General features: G+C 39.0%; 1 protein-coding gene across 5 annotated transcripts in view; it reads left to right on the top strand.

Moving 5' to 3' along the window:
• Positions 1–20,349, top strand: part of MECOM (MDS1 and EVI1 complex locus) — a 560,629-nt gene that overhangs the window by 512,989 nt on the left and 27,291 nt on the right. For 2 of the 5 annotated variants that reach the window (XM_030329663.1, XM_030329661.1), the window contains exons 4-9: positions 393–495; positions 3,875–4,091; positions 9,703–9,850; positions 11,170–11,323; positions 15,726–17,082; positions 19,534–19,621. In XM_030329663.1, the coding sequence (XP_030185523.1) occupies positions 393–495; positions 3,875–4,091; positions 9,703–9,850; positions 11,170–11,323; positions 15,726–17,082; positions 19,534–19,621 (2,067 nt within the window). Of the gene's footprint in view, positions 1–392; positions 496–3,874; positions 4,092–9,702; positions 9,851–11,166; positions 11,324–15,725; positions 17,083–19,533; positions 19,622–20,349 lie in introns of all 5 variants that reach the window. The other 3 variants (XM_030329662.1, XM_030329660.1, XM_030329665.1) reach the window with 2 other exon arrangements.

Raw genomic sequence — 20,349 nt, 5'->3', positions numbered from 1 at the left:
GCGAGGCTACTGCTGGATAATGCCAGACGCATTCAGCTCTGTGAATACGTGTGTGGTTCCCTAGAGTGAGGAATTCAGAGAAGGGAAAGTTCTTTGCTAAACATTACACAGAGGTGTATGCAACACGGTAAGCCTTGTCTTAAGACAATTTGATTGGTGAGGTAGGATTTAGAAAAGATTTGTGAACTGGCATGAGAATCACAGCTTTCCATTTGTCAATAGAAGGCCAATTTTCAGGACATAAAACAGGAAGTCACACTTCTTTTGACAAAAATAAAAGGAAATATTTGTTTATGCTATGAGAAAATGTACAGATATTAGTGCATATCTTGCCCTTTCTTAATGTTCACTTCTTTCTCTCTTCCCACCCAACCCTTTCTGGTGTTTTGAAGATATTTTATAGAGTAGTCACAGACATTGCACCAGGAGAGGAGCTCCTGCTGTTCATGAAGAGTGAAGACTATCCCCATGAAACTATGGCGCCGGATATCCACGGTTAGTACTGTTCACACCCCCATCCTCCGCGTCCTCATCTGGTTGCCGTGACGGAGCATCTGTGTGGGGCCATCACACATGGCATTTGTCAGTTTTCCTAGCTCTTCAGTGTCGTTTTCACAAAATTCCTTCTCTTCTGAGTGGCTCTTTTCTTGGCTTGACATCTGGCTAATGTTACTGTGAATCTTGAGTAAGCAGAGGTCTTCCCTCAAGTGGAGGCCAAACGAATTCTGAATATATCAACTGAGATATCCCACCGTTGAAACTTTTTTGTCAATACCTTAGACTATGGTGAGAATCCTTTCACTATACAAAAGTCATTTCAGAAAGCTCACTTTGGGCTTTCATCAATCTGGTGGGTGTTTCTTCCCATCTAATGTTCTATTCCTGGAAAAAGTATGTCTCCTTGAGTAAAATCCTAGTTGGCATGACAAGATGGGAGAGGGCTGGGGGGAAGGGGTTTAGGAGAAAAATACACATGAGGAAACTTTACAGCCGGAGTTTTTATTTGCCAGAGGCCTATTCTAAATCAAATGAAGGGGATATCAAAAGAATTATAATTATTAGTTATGCATGTATAGAACAGATGAAGAGATAATTCTATCCGTATTGAAGTGTTACCATTGGGATGAGAATTTAGTACTTTTTCCTTTCTCTTTCCTATTTCTTTCTCCTAATGTAACATGATTTGGTTAAACATAATCTAGTGGTGTCTTTAGAATGTTTTATAGTTGGAAGGACCACTGGGAAGGGTTACTCACCCCAGCTTAGCTGACAGGTGGGGATGGAGCCACCTCCCATCCCTTTGGCATTCCGGATGGGAAAACCTCAGCCTCTGCTCTATGTAGCTTTTGCGAAGGAAGCTACCAGTCTTGGCTGGGTCTTTACTTGAACATTTTTTTCCTTTGGCTGAGCTGCATTCTGCCTCTTTGTAGATTATACCAGTTATATTTTGGGGAACCTTTTGGAAATTGTTTTCTTCTCAGAAACCCAGTGTTCTCAACCAACCTGGTAGAGCTTAAGCCTGAATAAGGAATCTTACCCAATGGGGTCTGGGACAGACGAAGCATGAGGGCATAGGATACGAAACGTAATCTAGCTTTCTCTAGTGCAAGGCAACTTTCACTGGTATTCACCAGTGTTAGACCTAAAAAAAGGTTTTCAAGCAATTCTTTTAGAAATATGAGTGATTAGCTTACTATTCTTAAAAGCCTGAGTGGAAGTGATTCTTCTTCTTTTAGGGCTACGATTCATAAATTACCTGCCTTCACAACACCCTTGAACCCATCAGCTGCTTTTTATTTTCATTGTGTCACACACACACACACACACACACACACACACACACACACTATACCAGATACTATATGCTCTCCATTTATTATCTCATTTAGTCTTACACATTGATCAAAGCTATAAGAGAGGAATCATATTTATTATACAGACAGACAGAGAAACTGAGGCTATCTAAGGACTTAGATAAATTTACCTTAGGTCTAGGTAAATTGGCCAAGATCACATGACTAGAGAGTGGTAGTTAACTTTCAAACCGAGGTCTTGTTGTCTGTAAACCCTAGGCCTTTCCCATCCATTCTGTGGCTTGGAGATTCTGTTTGTGTTCAGCCTGCTCGTGAGATCCTAAACGTAGATCTTAAATATTGTGAAGAGTATAACAGATTATATTACATGGTTTCATTACCTGGTTAATGTCATCGAGAAACGTGCCTTTAGAGCTGAGGTGATTTATTTTAGAATACCCCTACCTTCCTTAACCCTCTACGGTCCAAAGTTGACACACTCTATTAAATCTACATACTGCTTTCTTTACTGTTCTGGCCCCGCTGTTACTGGTTTAATTGAAATGAAACCTGTCTTGTATGTGGATTTTAGCAGTGGTGTCTCCTCTGACCTCTCCTTCACTTCTCACATCACAGCTAGGCTTTCTGATTTTCAGCGGCTTTCAGTTCCCTTCTCAGCATGGACCCCCCCAAAGCCCCTAGGGACCTGCTACCTTCTCTGACTTCACTTCCCCTAGCTGCTCTACATGTACCCTATCAACTCGCCCTATTTTACTACAGTTTTGCTTTTCCACCAGCTGCCATGTTCTTCCTGGCCTTTATCATTGGTCCACGCTGTTCCCACTGCCTGGAACATCCTCCTTCATCCCACTTCACCTGGCTGATGCTTGCTCATTACAAATCCTTTTCTGAACCTCTCTCCTTCAGATTAGATGGATTAGACATGTTCCTCTGGGCTCCTTTAGGCCCCATGCATGCATCTGTCATAAAATATATCACACTCTATTTGTTCACATGTGTATCCCCTTGAGTTTCTTATATAGTCATTCCCTAGCAAAATGCCTAGCATTTGTTGTTGACTAAAATATTCCCCCCAAAACATTCAGTCAATGAAAAACTGGCTATAGGTCCTGGCTGTAGCTCTATAAAACAGGGATTATGTATCATGCTGCCTGGGTGTCTTTTCAGCATTCTGAGCTGTTTTTAAGACTTCTGTGATTGTGTCTGTGTGATGTGTGCATCGTACAGCCTCATGAGCAGGCAAAAAGCTATTGAGATGGAAAGAATAGGAACAATACCATCACTGCCTGGCACCTTATAACCTTGTTATCTCTACTCCCCACTATTACCATTTATTTATCTTACTGATGCAAAGGGCAAAATCATGATATGTTGGCTGTTTAACAAGGCCCTGCCAATTAGCCCTGACCCTAGGGTAGCATAAATTAGTCTAGAAGGGTACTAAAAACATCTTGTGTCCATTAGGTGGTAATGACGAATGTAAGGAAACATCCACGTTTACTGATGCTAACCAGTGTAAGCATGACTCAGATAGGGACTCTGTGTCCCATGTGCCCTCCGGGTCACATGGCACAGTGAGACGTGTGTGAGAGAGACAGAGATGGGTTCAAATCCTGGCACAACTACTTGGCTCTATAACCCCTGACTGGTTTCTGAACTTCCCTGAGCTTTAATAGCTTCATCTGAAGATGGAATAAAAATATGACATGTAATTTCTCATGATCAGGTTATGAGAAATATCAATCATCCGTGAACAGGGTGGAGGGACTATATCATGCACAGTAAGTGGTCATTCTTACTTTTAGTGTCTTGTGAATATTAAACCCAGGAAGGGTTTAAGCCGTAACGTGTTATCTGGTAAGAAGGCTATACTGTAGCCACAGACACCACGTTATGGTGCTAGGCTCTGTCCTGTACGTGTATTAGTTTTAATTCCTATTAAAATTAAAGTGGTAGAAATAACAACTAAATAGTTTCCATTATGTCTTCCATAAAAATTGCCGGTTTGTGGTGACACTTCTGATCGCTCAGTCCTGGTAACACCTGAATTATTTTCACAGAAGAACGGCAGTATCGCTGTGAGGACTGTGACCAGCTCTTCGAGTCCAAGGCGGAGCTAGCAGATCACCAAAAGTTCCCGTGCAGCACCCCTCACTCAGCATTTTCGATGGTGGAAGAGGACTTCCAACAAAAACTCGAAAGTGAAAACGATCTCCGAGAGATACATGCGATCCAGGAGTGTAAGGAATGTGACCAAGTGTTCCCCGATTTGCAAAGGTTAGAAATGGCATGTTGCACTACGAGACGTGTTTATTTACTCTGCAGTGAAGTGTGGTTATGCTGAATTTTCAGAATTTATGCACATGGAAAATCTGGAACTGTGATGAACCTGACAAGTGTGTTAGTGACATGTTCATAAATCAGTTTTCCTTGGAAATTCTTATCTGTAAAATGTTTACAAGCAAGTTGGAATTAGTTATTTTGACGCTAGATGGAAAATAATATGTTTATATTTATTTACGTAGTATTATTGGCAACTGAAAGAAAGCGTAGCATGACAGCACAAACTATGACTTAGAGGAAGAATCAAGAATGCCGGAGCAACACTGATGCCAATTAAACTAATCATGTGCCAAACAGTAAAGCTGGTTCCAGAAACACCTAGATGACCAAAAAAAAAAAAAAAAAAAAAAAAAAAAGATTGATTCTGGTGTACACTTAATGAAAGATCGATGACCTTTTGGTAGATCAGTGTAACCCATGGATTTAATTTCAACTATTAAAACGGCACATATATAAAAGAATAAGAAAATCATGCCCAATGAAGAAAATGTTTTATTTCCCAAAAGGGAAAGAATAAACGTGATCTAAATGAAATTATTCTTTAATACTTACTTTTAACAAAGTGAAAATCATGTATCAGCAATATGGTAACTTTTTATAGGCTTTTGAACTTCATTCAAGAACTTTTTTTTTTTTTTTTTGAACTTCTATTAAAGCAAACAGCCACCCTGGAACCTCCCCTTTGAGAACTACATTGATTATTATGCTATAAAATAGTTCTTCTGATCAGAGATACAGAACCAGCTAATAGGTTTTCCGTGTGCTTCTACCTAATGGTTTTTGCCGTGGCCCACAAACAATTTTAACAATTGTATTTGTTTCTTTGCTTTTATTTAGTTTATTTTTTTAACTTTTGTTCATTTTTGACAGACAGAGACAGAGCACGAGTGGGGAAGGGGCAGAGGGAGGGAGACACAGAATCTGAAGCAGGTTCCAGGCTCTGAGCTGTCAGCACAGAGCCTGACGCAGGGATTGAACTCACAAACCGCGAGATCATGACCCGAGCCGAAGTCGGGGGCTCAACCGACTGAGCCACCCAGGCGCCCCTCATTTCTTTGCTTTTAAATCCAGAAATGATCCTTGGAATCTATAATCAGAACTTCAAGTGAACATAACCCTGTATTTAAATGGCTATGGTAGTGTATCAGCTGCCTTAAGAGTGTGAGTTACTCATGGTTTACCTTGGACAGTCCACCTATTTCAGTTTATCATTTTATTTCCTTTCTTTCTTCAGTGTCTCTTCTTCTCTCTCCATTGATGGCCCTGCATCCTCTTCTCTGTCTAGGCTTCTTACAGGAAAGGATTTCATACAGTAGTCATTGATTTTAATGGATAAATAACTTAAAAAAGCACCAAGGATAACCCATTCCTTCAGGAGACTGAGTCAAAAGGATAAATTTCTAAGCTTGAAAATTTCTAGGCTGGAAAGGTTTAGCTTTTAGAGGGAAAACATTGTAGGGAATAAGAGGGCTTTCCCGGTACCCTTTAAACTCATCTTTACCATTTAATATAAATCCACGTAGAGAATCAATCTGTTATAAATGTTTGGTAACACTTAGATTTGTATTATAAAAAAGTCAGAGCATATCTCATGAATGTAATTGTGCTCAAATTAAAAAATAAAATGAAACGAATAAATACCTGTGGGTAAGGAAAGTATTTATTACCGTAAAGCAGTATCTCTGATGCCAGAGATTCAGTATTATTTCCTTCAATTTTGCTATCAAAAATAATGGGCAGCATTATAAGACAAAAAATGGTGGATTAGACACTAAAATGTAATTCCTACTGCCCACTAGAAGGCATGGTGACACCTAGGTAGAGAGAGTTTCTTTTCTTACTGGCTCTGGGATTGAGGCTGAGTCAATTCTACTTAATGCCAAAACCAACTGCCAGTTTGGTTCCTTCAGTCAAAAACATTCAGTGGGAAACAATAAGGAAACCTAATTATCTGGTATTGGATGAACCCTCAGAACTTTCTTTTTGGTAGCTCAGCCAGACGGATATAGCATGTCACTATGCAACCTGAGGTCGACCATATAAGTGGTATTTTTGGTTATATAATTTATTCATGTGCAGAACTTACATTCCCCAAATATTTTCCACTTTATTTAATCCTATTTTGTTGCTTTATACTTTAAACAAATGAGAAGATTTTTTTGACATGATAATTATTCTGTTCTGTATCTTTTCTGTCAAATGTTGAGAAAAAATACCCTCTCGCCCCCCAAAAGGGCAAGGACCAAAGGTTAATATGCAAAAATTGCAAAGAACCCAGAAGGCTAGGCAAAGCTCTATAAAATAGGATGAAGTTCTATGAGAAGTGGAGAAGCCTCCCTAACAGCTGACGGGATGGCTTCTGTGTCTGTGAAAGAAATACACATTTGGTTTTGTAGGAACCAGTTGTCTTTTGATTCTTTCTATCACTGAGTGATAGAACAATATGGATTTTATGCTAGATTAGAAGAAAAAGAAAGGAGAATTCCTCTTACACTGCTAGTTATTTTTCCCCCTGTATGCCATGTACTATATTCTTGAAACCTTATCATATCCTTGGAGTAAGGGCACAGGAATAAGACTCAATGTACAGGCCTGTCTCTCCCATTAGATTTCAGAGTTTATGATTTGACGTACATATTGGAATATATGTCATCAAATGGCATGCCCTCCTGAGTGGCTGAGGATGACAGTGAGTATATGAATCTGTGCCATGATTTCGGAAGATGTCCCTGACTCAGTTCAATGTTAACCGCAGTTGATGATATCTCTCTCTTAACTCTATTAATAACATTTCAACTCGTGTAACAAACAGAGGATTGCATATTGTAGATAAAGATAGGGCTGTTCTTGTGACTCCACACACCTGTACTCTCCTGGTACCTTTTGTTCACAGAGATATCACCATTTGTGCTCAAACAGAATAGCATTACAAAGTCGACTGACTCACGGGGCAGGAAAAATAAGTTCATATGCCAATATGAATGGAGTTGTAGAGGGGAAGCTGTGGAGGAGAAAAAAATATGGGAAAGACATTTCTGATTTATCAAGATAGGAGAAAGGGTACTTCATTTTGTCACGCACCCTGCCATTCACACAGCGTACGTGACTGCTGGATATATTCTAGGTGCGCAGGGTCTTACTCATACTCAACTTTAGAGTATTTATCTCACAGAAAAATAGAACATGGCAAAGAAAGAGTGCTTGCAGGATTGGTAGTTGTTGTTGTTGTTTTTCTTAATATCTTTGTACTGTGGAAAGTTTCAAAGTATACAAAACTAGAGAGGGATGGTGTAATAAACCCCCATATGCTCAGTTTCAGTAATTATCATACAAGGCCAGTCTTGTCTCAGCTATACTTGTTCAGATTATTGAAACAAATCCTGGACATTATGTCATTTTATTCATAAATAGCTCAGTATGTATCTGTCGAAAAAAGGACTCTTTAGAACACAAATTTCTGCACCACACTTTAAAAATAATGATTCCTTAATATTACCAAATATAAAGTCAGTGTTCAATTTCCCCCAGTTATCTCATTATTTTTAGTTTTATGTTTGAATTACGATCGTAATAAGATCTGCCATTGCAATTTGTTGGCATGTCTCTTTAAAATTTTTTTATTAAAAATTTTTTTAGTGTTTATTATTTTTGAGAGAGAGAGAGAGAGAGAGAGTGTGAGTGGGGGAGGAGCAGAGAGAGAGGGAGGGAGACACAGAATCTGAAGCAGGCTCCAGGCTCTGAGTTGTCAGCACAGAGGCCGACACGGGGCTCAAACTCGCAAACCATGAGATCATGACCTGAGCTGAACCGACTGAGCCACCCAGGTGCCCCTCTTATGTCTCTTTTAATTTATAAGTTCCTTCAGTCAAAGTCAGTCTTTCTTTCTCTCCCTCCCTTCCTCCCTCCTTCCCTCACTGAAATTTATTTATAGAAGAAACTGTTTTTTCCTGTAGCATTTCCTCTAGTCTGGATTCTACTGATCATGTCCCCTTGGTGTTAACATCTTTCTCCATCTTCTCTACTTCCTGTAAACTCACAGTTACATCCCAAGCCTTGATCAGATTTAGGTTCATTGTTTTAAGAATAATACCTCACTGATGCTATGGTTTATTTCCTTCAGGAGGCACAAGATTTATTTCTGACTTGCCTACATTTATTAATTGCTTACATGCTGTAAAATGGATGTTTTCTACTTCTATCATTATTTCATTATTTATTATCTCTGTTAATTCTACGCAGAGAAACTTCCCCTCATTGTTTATTTGCTCACCCTGAAGTACAGTTCATATAGGAAGGGCAGGACATGTGGGTGAGTTTTCTCTTTACTTACTAGTTTTCAGAGTAATGATTTTGCTTCTCAGAATCTTCCAAGGGTGACCCGTGAGTTTTTGTTTGTGCGATTTTGAATATTGTTTTTGTTAAAAGATGAAATTATTATTTTTATTGATGCTTAAATTTCCTCATCTTTGGTCAGTGGTTGTTTTTTCACGTTGGTACCTTAATTCTTTTGACATGCTCTATAACTTTCTTGCTTTTTGCCGTAACAAGATGTTCAAGGCCTATCGTGTATCTTGGGCTTCAAGTTTGAAACAGGCTATTTCTCCAAGAAGCTCTGGTTACTTTAGGGGTAGTATCCCCGTGTGTTATCTGTGCATATTTAATTAACAAATATGTTAAAATATCTGACTATCACAGCAATCCATTATCTATAATATTTGATTTTCATTAAATCCATGCAGATTTCATATACAAGTTTTAGAAAAGAGATGGAAATATTTAAGAAGCAAAAATATTCTAAGCTTGAAAACAGAAAAATTATCCTTGTGAGAAACTTCTAACTCTGTTTTTCTTTTGAAGGGCTTTAATAGTGCATCCACTTATATTATTACACATTTTCTTTCCTCCCTAATTCATAGGCGCTATATACATATACTTCTATATCTATGTATACACATATCCATTCATCGCTCATCTGCAGGGCCATCCATTCATCCATCCGTCTCAGGGTTATTTTGGGAAGTTGCTTGTTGAATAGTTAGGTTACAACTCACTTTTCCACTTGGAGATATGGGTAGAAACAAAAGTACCTTTTTGAATCTAGAGGTTATATATTAGAAAGGATACCTGCCTGCATGTTCTTAAGCATGTTTTGAAGATCTTCAGTTTCAGTGTTTGTGTTTGAATTAAGTGGGTATTAGCAATGTGTGTTGCCCTTAGAATGGTGTGGTGAATCCAGAACTGGGCAATTAGCTAGTCGTTTATCGTGCCTCTAACTTGGCAACTAATCCCTGATAGCTATATCAGATTTATTTTCAAACAACAGGGGTACTTCTCTGTGTTAGTGAAGGACACAGTCTAGGAAGAGTAAATATTCTTTCGTCTGTTGTGAGCCTGTTTCTTCTCTTTGTTTCTTCTCTTCTCTCACCTCAACTCCTTTTCCTTCTCATTTCTTTAATTGCCAGTTGGATTAGCAATAAAATGACATTCTGTTTATGAATGTATTCTTTGTCACCGTGTCTTATTCAACCAATTGTTCTCTTAACAGCCTGGAGAAACACATGTTGTCACATACTGAAGAGAGGGAATACAAGTGCGATCAGTGTCCCAAGGCATTTAACTGGAAGTCCAATTTAATTCGCCACCAGATGTCACATGACAGTGGAAAGCACTATGAATGTGAAAACTGTGCCAAGGTACAGTGAATTTGTAGACTACTTGGCCTCTCTCTGTCATCCTGCTCTCTCTTAATCCATCACTTGCTATGATATATAAAAACAACCCTTGAGAGGGGAAACTATAAATATCTTGAGAAAAGTAGACTGAGTGTTGTATGCTAAAAGGCATTAGTACAGTGTATAAAAACACTTAGTGGGTACCCTTTTATTTTTGTAAGGGAGGAAGTGAGGCTTAATGGTGAGTTCCAGAACTAGGTGTCAGACATCCTTGGTAAATTCCTGGTTCCGCTACTGGCTTGCCAGTGTGGGGTTGTTTTATAGCCTTATGGAGAATGAAAATTGTATCCAATGCACATTACTGATTTCTTTTAATAGCAGTTTGCGAGGAAGTCACATAAAGTTTCTGAATGCCTATTCAGAAAGAATAGGAGACTCCTACATTTGCAGATTTTTCCACCCAAGTCCCCACCATAAATCATGACTTGGTTCTAATTAAGAGCACAGTGCCTTAGTGGCCTGCCTTAGTGGCCACTGCTGAGCAGCATAAGGGTGCAGTGAAGCACTCTACCTTGACCATGACTCTGAAACATGGAAACAGTAGTTCACATCATTTAATGTTCATGGCTCTCAATTAACTAAAAGGTGCGCTGATGTTATTGAAGTTGATTTCTATTTCCAAAACCTTTTTATAGCATTTGAATATCTTTCTTCATGCCAGTGGAAATTGTGATATTTGAAATTATCTTTAGAGATGCTTTGCTCCCAGAAGTGTGGGGGACTTTTTCTCTTCTCTTCTCTTCTCTTCTCTTCTCTTCTCTTCTCTTCTCTCTTTTTTTAGTATAATGTTTAAAGGAATGGTTTTAGCTTAATGGTACCTTGCTTGAAACAGTGTTAGCATTATCCCTGGGAGAACTCCTTGAATAGATTTGAGATACTTTCGTAAAAATCCCCCCAATTTCGTACATAGTGTGTTTTGGTTTAAAGGATGGAAGTAACATACCATTTTAAATAATGTCTTGGCTGGCATTTTATTTTTCAACCCTAATCACTCTAAATGGGATCAAGAAGATCTTGACTGTGGTCTGTCATGCCATTAATTATTTCGTTCAACTGATACCGATGGACATTTCCTGCTAAAGACATAGATCTGAATAATTTACAGTCCCTCTCCGAGAGGAGCTCATGCTTTGGGAATATGACTTTCTTTTGGTCTTTGGGGAAAACAAATAAACAAAAACAAAATAAATAAACAAAATTCCTTCTTGAGTCATTCCTGGTCTTCGTTATTGTGTCCTTGAATTAAGTTTCTTGATTAATCAGTACTCATTTCCTAGCAGGTTTTCACGGACCCTAGCAACCTCCAGCGGCACATTCGCTCTCAGCATGTTGGTGCCCGGGCCCACGCATGCCCGGAGTGTGGCAAAACGTTTGCCACTTCGTCGGGCCTCAAACAACACAAGCACATCCACAGCAGTGTGAAGCCCTTTATCTGTAAGTTTTTAACACTCCAGCCCTCCTTCCTGCATCTGTCTCTCATCCGAAAGGCACTGTGATCAGATGGCCGCATGGTCATAGAAGGGTCTCTGCATTAGCTATTTATGGTCCAATCCAGTTGGGCTATTTTTCTATTACAAGAACATCTTTTACACCCAGATCCATGGTATCTTGTTTATAATTCCTGGGGTGTTTTCTATTAGATGAAATCAATAACAAGTAGAGAAAAGAGAAGTCATTAAATAATGAAAGGGAAGCCTCTCCAGGTTGTAGGGTTTAATAGAGAGAACCAGATTTGTCTTCCACTGAAAATGGTCATGGCTTTGTAAAACAGCAAAGGCAAATGCCATAAATAAGATGAAGTGATAAAAACCTATTCTGGATCAGAAAGGCTGGAAGAGCCCCACTTGTCAAGTAGGCTGTGACTGTGAGTGAGTGAGTGTGTGTGTGTGTGTGTGTGTGTGTGTGTGGAGAAGGAGGGGGGAATAAGACTCCCCTTAATCTACACATTGTTACCAATCACCGGCTGCAGGTTGGTAAGAACTACCAGTTACTTGAAAAGCAGAACATTTTCACTTTGATGGTGGACACGTTGCTTCTATAAGCCACTACACTAAAGCAAATTTACTGGCAGTGTGTGTTCAGAAGACATCCAATCTGACCACCTACCTAGAAGGTCCCTGTACAGAGCACTTTAGTAACACACTCCACATAAAGTAAAACTCCGTGCTCATTTGCTTCTTCCGTCCACCCACTCCTGTTCCCTGTATTGTGCTGAAATATTTCATAAAGCAAATCAGTTGTTTTCAGTCGATCTGAGCAATGACTCTGGACTTCTTTTGATCCATTGCTCAGCTGGGCTTATAAATACTGACTCACTGAGTTGCGCTGCAAACTTTAAGACTGATTTTGTATGCAGATGAGCATGGAAATGATCGAGGCATACTCAGTAGTTGGCAAAACCTCTGACGTGGGAACTCTTAGAAAACATTTTTTTTTTCTGACAAATACTCAATAATTTGTAGTAGGTATATGAGACACTACTACAGGACCTGATGGGCAAAAACATAATTTTTGGTGCCAACACACAGATGCCAGAGACTAACTCTCCTCATTTTTAGCTCGACACAGTCCTCTTTTGTGCTTCCAAGCAACAGGAGAGCTTTTTTTTCCTCTTTCCAGCTTAAACTAGAGTCTTGTTTTGCTCCTACAGGGTTCTCCTGTACCCTGGGTGGAGTGAAGATGACCAGCTGATAAACAAAAGGGTGCTCTAGTCTCCCTTGGGGGGAGCTCTGTTAGAAATCACAGGAAATAAAGTATACAATAGAAATTTTAGACTTCTTGTCTCATAAAGGCATTTCGGACTCTATGTTGTGACGCCCTTCGTACTGTTGTACATACTATTGTACTGATGTACTTCGTACTGTTACAGGCATAAATAACTCATGTATTTCTGATTCCTCAGAAACAAATTTTGGTACGTTTATTGTGTCTTGGTGGGAAAAAATAGACTGAACGGATTCTCTATTTAATGACTTAATGATTTCTCTATTATTTAAGCTAAAAGTTGGAAAATATAGATTCCTATTATCTAAGGTTCTGGGATCTGGAATTTTAATTGTGTTGAAATCAAGTGTTTCATTTTAAAGCACTATAGGGTGTCCCTTTCCAATCAGCTTGCACAACTATTTGCCACAAATGGATTTTCAGTAATTATTGGTAAATTTAAATAGCAGATGGAATTCTTCAAATGTAAAATCTGACAGAGAACCATGGGGTAATTATGAATAATAGCCATGTAATTTCAGAACAAAAGAGGAGAGTTGGTGTGGAGATTGGGAGTGGAGGAGGTTCACCTAGAGTTGATATCTGTTTCTCACCAGAAGGCCACACACCACGATTTACCCCCACTGGTGTGTTTATGGCAACTGTCTCTTATTACAGTGTACCGCCAAGCTTGAGCCCAAAGTCACCAGTGCTAAGGTAATTACTCACTGCCTTTGCAGAAACCTCCAGCCTTCCCAAATAGAAACCACATGCTCTAATAGGCTGAACATATTCAAAATACCTCTTAATTTGTTTAATAAGTAGAAAAATGCAATGTTAACTGCTGGCTAATTCCTATTACTGAGAAAATTACAGTACAGTATAGACTTCAACATCAATTGAGCCGTTTACCTGGAGGCCTGGTGGTTAGTGGTGGGCCAGGCCAGACATTCAAGTGAGGAAAACAAAGCCTCCGCCTAAGGAAACATCCCAGATTCTCTGTTCTAAAGACCTGACACAGACATCGCTCATCTGTGTAACACGGGGTGGCAACCAGGAAAGTCTAATGCACCTTCTGTTACTCCGATGTAGAGAAGCTCCTGATTTTCTTCAATCCATCCAGGTATAAGAAAGGAATAGAGAGAGCAACATTTCTTTGCCAAACACTTGCAAACCTTTCAAAAGTTTATGCCGTGGTTGAATACCCATCAAGACGTTTTCTCAACGCCTTTTAATGCCCAGAGGAGAGGTGTTACTTTCTTGATGAGTGAACTTTTATAATTCCAACGACATTTTATTTACTATTTCTTGTTATTGCTCATAGCTGAATTAGTATAACCAGCAAAACCCTCATGTTTCTACCCTCTACATCATATGGTTTTAATTAGTGTATCAAAGAATTGAAATAGCATGTGTATTTATTGTATATGGTTACTAGTATATACTTTTAAAGTAGTCTCTGGTCAATATATTCCAGTAGAATAATTTGAAAAGAAATCACTCACATCTTCTCTTCCCATTAAAATGCATGTTACAGCCTCTATAATGTCATGAATCATCCCACAGTTGAAAGCTCCTTAACTATTACTAAGTGCAGTGATATATGTAGCAATGCATTTTAATCATTAGTAGTAAAAGAAATATTATGGAATCACTTGGTACTTCCTGTTTGGTGGTGTGTGGGATAATCCAACTTTTGGGTGAGTTTTGCATGATTGAACATCTATAAAATCTCCTTCGAGTTTTTTTTTTTTTTTCAACTATTACTGTTTTAACTTAGGAGCTCAACCACTCGGCGCTCAAAGGCAGCCATCACATGAAAGCAATAAATGTCATATTTTGTCTTCAATTTAATTTCTTATATAAATTTGTTTCAGTAATCACCAACAAGGCATATCATGTTTCTGCATGTATCAAACGTGCACGGGATTGTTAAAGTAAGCTCACACATAAAGCGGATTCACCTCTACTAAAGTCAGATAAAAAAATGTGATGCTTAGGAAATGGATACTATAATCCTGCCGGCCTGCGAAGTGAGGGGAATTCTTACCCAGCAAAGGAGTTTTTAAAGGTTACGAAGTTTGGTCTTAAAATACACTTAGATCTGTTCTCTCATCTGTGAGGAGGAAGATGTTCTACTTTTTTGGCAAATTTTCCGCGAAGAGGGCTCTTTCCCAGCCGTGCCCTGCCGTGTTCTTTCTGGATTAGAGCACTCAGAACACTCTCCCTGCTTACCATAGTTGGCTAACCCACATAGAAGTCAAGCCCTGAGATAACCGGCGAAGATATGACAACAAGTGGACGTATTTCCCAAGGACGGGGGTTTCATAAATGCAGGAAGGTTAGCACAACCACTGGTGTGAGGGGAAGTCAGAGGACGTGATCATAGTTCATGGGAACCAGCAATGCAGGATGGACCACATTCAATTTAGCTTCCTTTGCAGGCTTAAAATAGAGCCATTGTAAATTATGTCAGTCTTTCTCAAATCATGAAAATGATTGTTAAAAATGTCTCAGAATACACAATGTGCATTGTTGTGTGGCTTTGATGTGTGAATGATGAGAGCATATGATATAATACAAATTAAATAATGGTAGGGCAGTCACAGGCTTTTTCCCCAGGGGGAGAGGGAATGAAGGTAAAGTTTCTGGTCGAGGGAAAGGCTGTTTTATTTTGTTTTGGTGCCTATGACTTAGAAGTCTTTAAGTGGTCTAAAATTTTAAAGGGGTTCCTGTTATGTTTTATGTTCAGTACGCCTTGAGACTTGAATTTGTAAGATTCTATGAGGGTAGCAATGGGGTGGGAAGTCAATGCATGCTGGAATTGGACTTTGCTATAAATATTTAAATACACAAATATGATGAAAAAATATTTTGCAATGGGGATGACAAAATATTTAAATATATTTATATATGAAATATTTGTGCTGCCTCAAGACATTTGTCAGGTTGGATGCCTTGCTTTGGAATCTAGTGACATGGGGTTTTCTGTGTTGGGAGTACCCAGATTCGTACCTCCAACAACTTTTCCTGGCTTCCTAATTGCAATTTTGGGTAAACCAATTGTGATATTTGCTAAATTCAGAAGCAATTGCCATAAAGCCTGAGATTCTCTTTTGTTGTTTGCACACAGGTGAGGTCTGCCATAAATCCTATACTCAGTTTTCAAACCTTTGTCGTCATAAGCGCATGCATGCTGATTGCAGAACCCAAATCAAGTGCAAAGACTGTGGACAAATGTTCAGCACTACGTCTTCCTTAAATAAACACAGGAGGTTTTGTGAGGGCAAGAACCATTTTGCGGCAGGTGGATTTTTTGGCCAAGGCATTTCACTTCCTGGAACCCCAGCTATGGATAAAACGTCCATGGTTAATATGAGTCATGCCAACCCGGGCCTTGCTGACTATTTTGGTGCCAATAGGCATCCTGCTGGTCTTACCTTTCCAACAGCTCCTGGATTTTCTTTTAGCTTCCCTGGTCTGTTTCCTTCCGGCTTGTACCACAGGCCTCCTTTGATACCTGCTAGTTCTCCTGTTAAAGGACTATCAAGTACTGAACAGACAAACAAAAGTCAAAGTCCCCTCATGACACATCCTCAGATACTGCCAGCTACACAGGATATTTTGAAGGCACTATCTAAACACCCACCTGTAGGGGACAATAAGCCAGTGGAGCTCCAGCCCGAGAGGTCCTCTGAAGAGAGGCCCCTTGAGAAAATCAGTGACCAGTCAGAGAGTAGTGACCTTGATGATGTCAGTACGCCAAGTGGCAGTGACCTGGAAACAACCTCGGGCTCTGATCTGGAAAGTGACATTGAAAGTGATAAAGAGAAATTTAAAGAAAATGGTAAAATGTTCAAAGACAAAGTAAGCCCGCTTCAGAATCTGGCTTCAATACATAATAAGAAAGAATACAGCAATCATTCCATTTTCTCACCATCTTTAGAGGAGCAAACTGCGGTGTCAGGAGCTGTGAATGATTCTATAAAAGCTATTGCTTCTATTGCTGAAAAATACTTTGGTTCAACAGGACTGGTGGGGCTGCAAGACAAAAAAGTTGGAGCTTTACCTTACCCTTCCATGTTTCCCCTCCCGTTTTTTCCAGCATTCTCTCAATCAATGTACCCATTTCCTGATAGAGACTTGAGATCGTTACCTTTGAAAATGGAACCCCAATCACCAAGTGAAGTAAAGAAACTGCAGAAGGGAAGCTCTGAGTCTCCCTTTGATCTCACCACTAAGCGAAAGGACGAGAAGCCCTTGACTCCAGTCCCCTCCAAGCCTCCAGCAACACCTGCTACAAGCCAAGACCAACCCCTGGATCTAAGCATGGGCAGTAGGAGTAGAGCCAGTGGGACAAAGCTGACCGAGCCTCGTAAAAACCACGTGTTTGGGGAAAAGAAAGGAAGCAGCATTGAACCAAGACCAGCATCAGATGGTTCCTTGCAGCATGCTAGACCCACTCCTTTCTTTATGGACCCTATTTACAGGTAAGGGTGGACAGGAGACGATTAAATGTGGACGACGTGTGTACAAAGGGCAGGGTTTGCAGTTGAAAGCCATGGCTTTTAACAAACCATTTTTGTTATTATTACAAGGCAGAGAGTAAAGTTGTTTGATCTAGTGAATTCATTTTTTATTCAGACGGTCAACTCATTAAGTTTGGACTTATTTTTGGATGTCTCTGAATTTGGGGTTTTGGATGAGGCCCACAGAGTTCTTTCCCCTGACAATAAATTTATTTTTGAACACATTTTTTAAGTGGAAAATATGGGAAAGCCATATTTAAAGCAAGCTGTCAAGTGGCAGAAGAATGAGGCTCCTGAAGGATTAATGCAAATATGTGTGGGTACTCAAGCGGGTCAGGATATTTGGAATGAGGTGGGATGCAGAACAGCATGCATTTTCTCTTTGTTGACCGACCAACACATCCTTAATAAGTACCGCTCAGATTCTGTTTCTAAATAAATCTCCTAGGAAGCCAAAGTAAGTGAAATATTAATCACAAAAATGTTTTGTGTATCATGTGAGTGGCTGGTTTTGAAAGACATGTCACTGTTTAATACCTTCGTTATCCAGTTTTCTTTGATGCATCCAAAAGTGCTTTGGGGGGGGAAACATATATGCTTAATAAAAAGCCTCATAGACAGTATTCTGTTAACACTCACTTGACATTCAGAATGATTTATTTATTTTTTAAATACCAGCTTTCTTTAAAAGTATGAATAATAGTAATTATGCTTATTGTGTATTTTAAATATTACCAAGCATTTTCACATCTACTTTCTCATTCGAGTCTTGAACAATGTCAAGAATTAATGGAAGGCATGGATAATTGCTTATTGGACTTGTGTAAGATGAGACTATTTTTGTATTTTTGCCTGATTCTCTTTCACGAACAAGTTTGTGCTACTCTTTCATTCAACAATACTCATTGAGTTCCTATTACTTAATAAGTACTAGAGCCGCAAACTCTTTTCACCAAAGATTCCTTTTCTACCTGTATTATCTATAATACATTAACTAAGAAATATTGCCGGTATGTTGAGCGCTATCCCACCTCCCCGCCCCCCCCCCCCCCCAGCTTGAAGGGGATTGAAAAGGACAGTGCAAAAATATTTTACGAGCCATCAGTACCATGCCTGTGCACTTTTCCCAATTATTATGTCTTAATTCTTGTGGCAGTCTCCATAAGAGAGGTAAAAGAAGGGAAAACAGAACTTCCATATTTGGGGTGTAGATTGTGTGTTACCCATTGCCAGTGAGGTTGTATTTCCAACTCAGTGATACATCTCAGCCCTTTGTGAAGATAATCCCTTAGACTTTTTTTTTTTTTTTCTCAGACCCTCCCAGTGGCAATGGGTTTCCAATTCCTCCACACACCCATTACACTCTTCTCCATCGTATCCTAACCCTCTCTGCCCCTTGCTTACTCAAAACTCAGTCTTCTCCCTGGTGTTTCAATCCGAATAAGGGACCTAGGCCTGTCATTCTACCCAAGTCATGAAATGCCTAAACACCAGTTTTAGTGCAAGACCTGAGTTGAAATCTCAGCTTTCCCATGTCTTAAAGTTGTTCTTTTTTTTTTTTTTATTCATAAAATGGGTATAAGAGGACCTGTTTCAGTAAGTGACCTAGTGTATGCAAAACATAGCATCTATAAACTTTCAAGAAGTGGTAGCTGTTTTTATTAATTTTGATTCTATTTTAGAAGCGTGCTTATTCAACGGTTCTTAAAAAGAAATGTATCAACAGTTGGTAAAAGAAATTAATTTAATCCATGATGTCACTTCCTGCATACTTAATAGAAAATAGAATAACAAACATTTAGAAAGCAGAAGGGATATGCCGATAATTTTTATATTTCTCTATCTTCAAAAAGTTCCTCTTCCTTTTCCCTCCACCCCCTTTTGCCTGCCCTCTTTATCAGCGTGGCATCCAAAAGAGGGACCTCAAAGAGAGGGGAGCAGAATGCATAGGTGCTTAGAAACTCTCCTGCCCTCATTGGCAAGTATGGGGGAAATATAACAAATGTCTAGGGGAACACTTTCTTGGCAGAAAATGACTTTAATTTTCAGAATGAGCTCTGTCCTCATGATTTCAAAATCATCAAGCCTTCTTGTCTGCATTTGAAATGGAAAGGTACAAATCTGTAACCAAGCCTCCGGTTTCATGACTCTTCAGTTTTTATATTTCCTCATTATTATTGTTACTAGTCACCCAATAGGATTTTACCATTGTGAATAGGACCTTCTTTCTATGAGCGCCTAGAAGTGCCATGAGTATTCTTCAAGAGCTGAACAGATGTCTTTATATTTTTATTAGTGTGCTTCCCAGAAATCTACCATTTGTTTTATTGTTAGCTGTTTAAATGTCAGTAATTATGTAGCGATTGATATATGAGACTGATTCATCTTCAAAAACTAATTTTAACCTTTCAGAGTAGAGAAAAGAAAACTAACTGACCCACTTGAAGCTTTAAAAGAGAAATACTTGAGACCTTCGCCAGGATTCTTATTTCACCCACAAGTAAGTATTTTGAATTTGAGACTTCAAGCTTGTAAACTAACTTGTTGATCCTGAAAAGCAGGTGCAATGAAATGAAAGAAATCTTGAGAACATTAGGATTTCCTATGACGCTGGTGTGGAAGAACACAGGAAATTCTAGCAGAATTAAAAACCCAAACTCTTTAAAGAAAAAAATTAATATATGTGGAAAAATAACATGTTTTGGGGTGTCAAATTATTGTCTCCTGCTAACTACTTACCGATCCAAAGTATATTTTGGAGTGAACAAAATTCAGTTAAGAAAATAAATATTGAAGTTTTTTTGTGTGTGTTTAAAAATTACTGATAATAAGAGATGGGTCAGACTGTGACTCGTCCCAAACTCATGAAAGTCCTTGAAGTCCTTTAGTGCTTAGATAAAAAACAGGAAATGAGTCTACCTGACAAGTTGTTACCATAGAGGGTGAAGGAATTTATCTAGAGACCACTGGGCATTCCAGCGAAGTTCTGTAATTGCACAAGAATTTACCACAATACACAGAGCTATTTGCTGAATGGGGCTGTGTCCATTTATCAAAATATATACAGTTTCTCATCACAAGAAGAATACAAAGCAGTGCCATCTAATTGGCTCATTTCTATCTCCTTACGTATTTGGTTATTTTTAAAAACTGGTTTACCTATCAATCAAAATGTAGAGAATTGTATTGAAAGAACAAATATACAAACATCTTAAAAGTTTTTTTTTT

The sequence above is a fragment of the Lynx canadensis genome, chromosome C2 (assembly GCF_007474595.2).
Source record: "Lynx canadensis isolate LIC74 chromosome C2, mLynCan4.pri.v2, whole genome shotgun sequence".
Taxonomy (NCBI): domain Eukaryota; kingdom Metazoa; phylum Chordata; class Mammalia; order Carnivora; family Felidae; genus Lynx; species Lynx canadensis.
The sequence above is the reverse complement of the archived record's forward strand: the minus strand, read 5'-3'. Positions and strand labels throughout refer to the sequence as shown.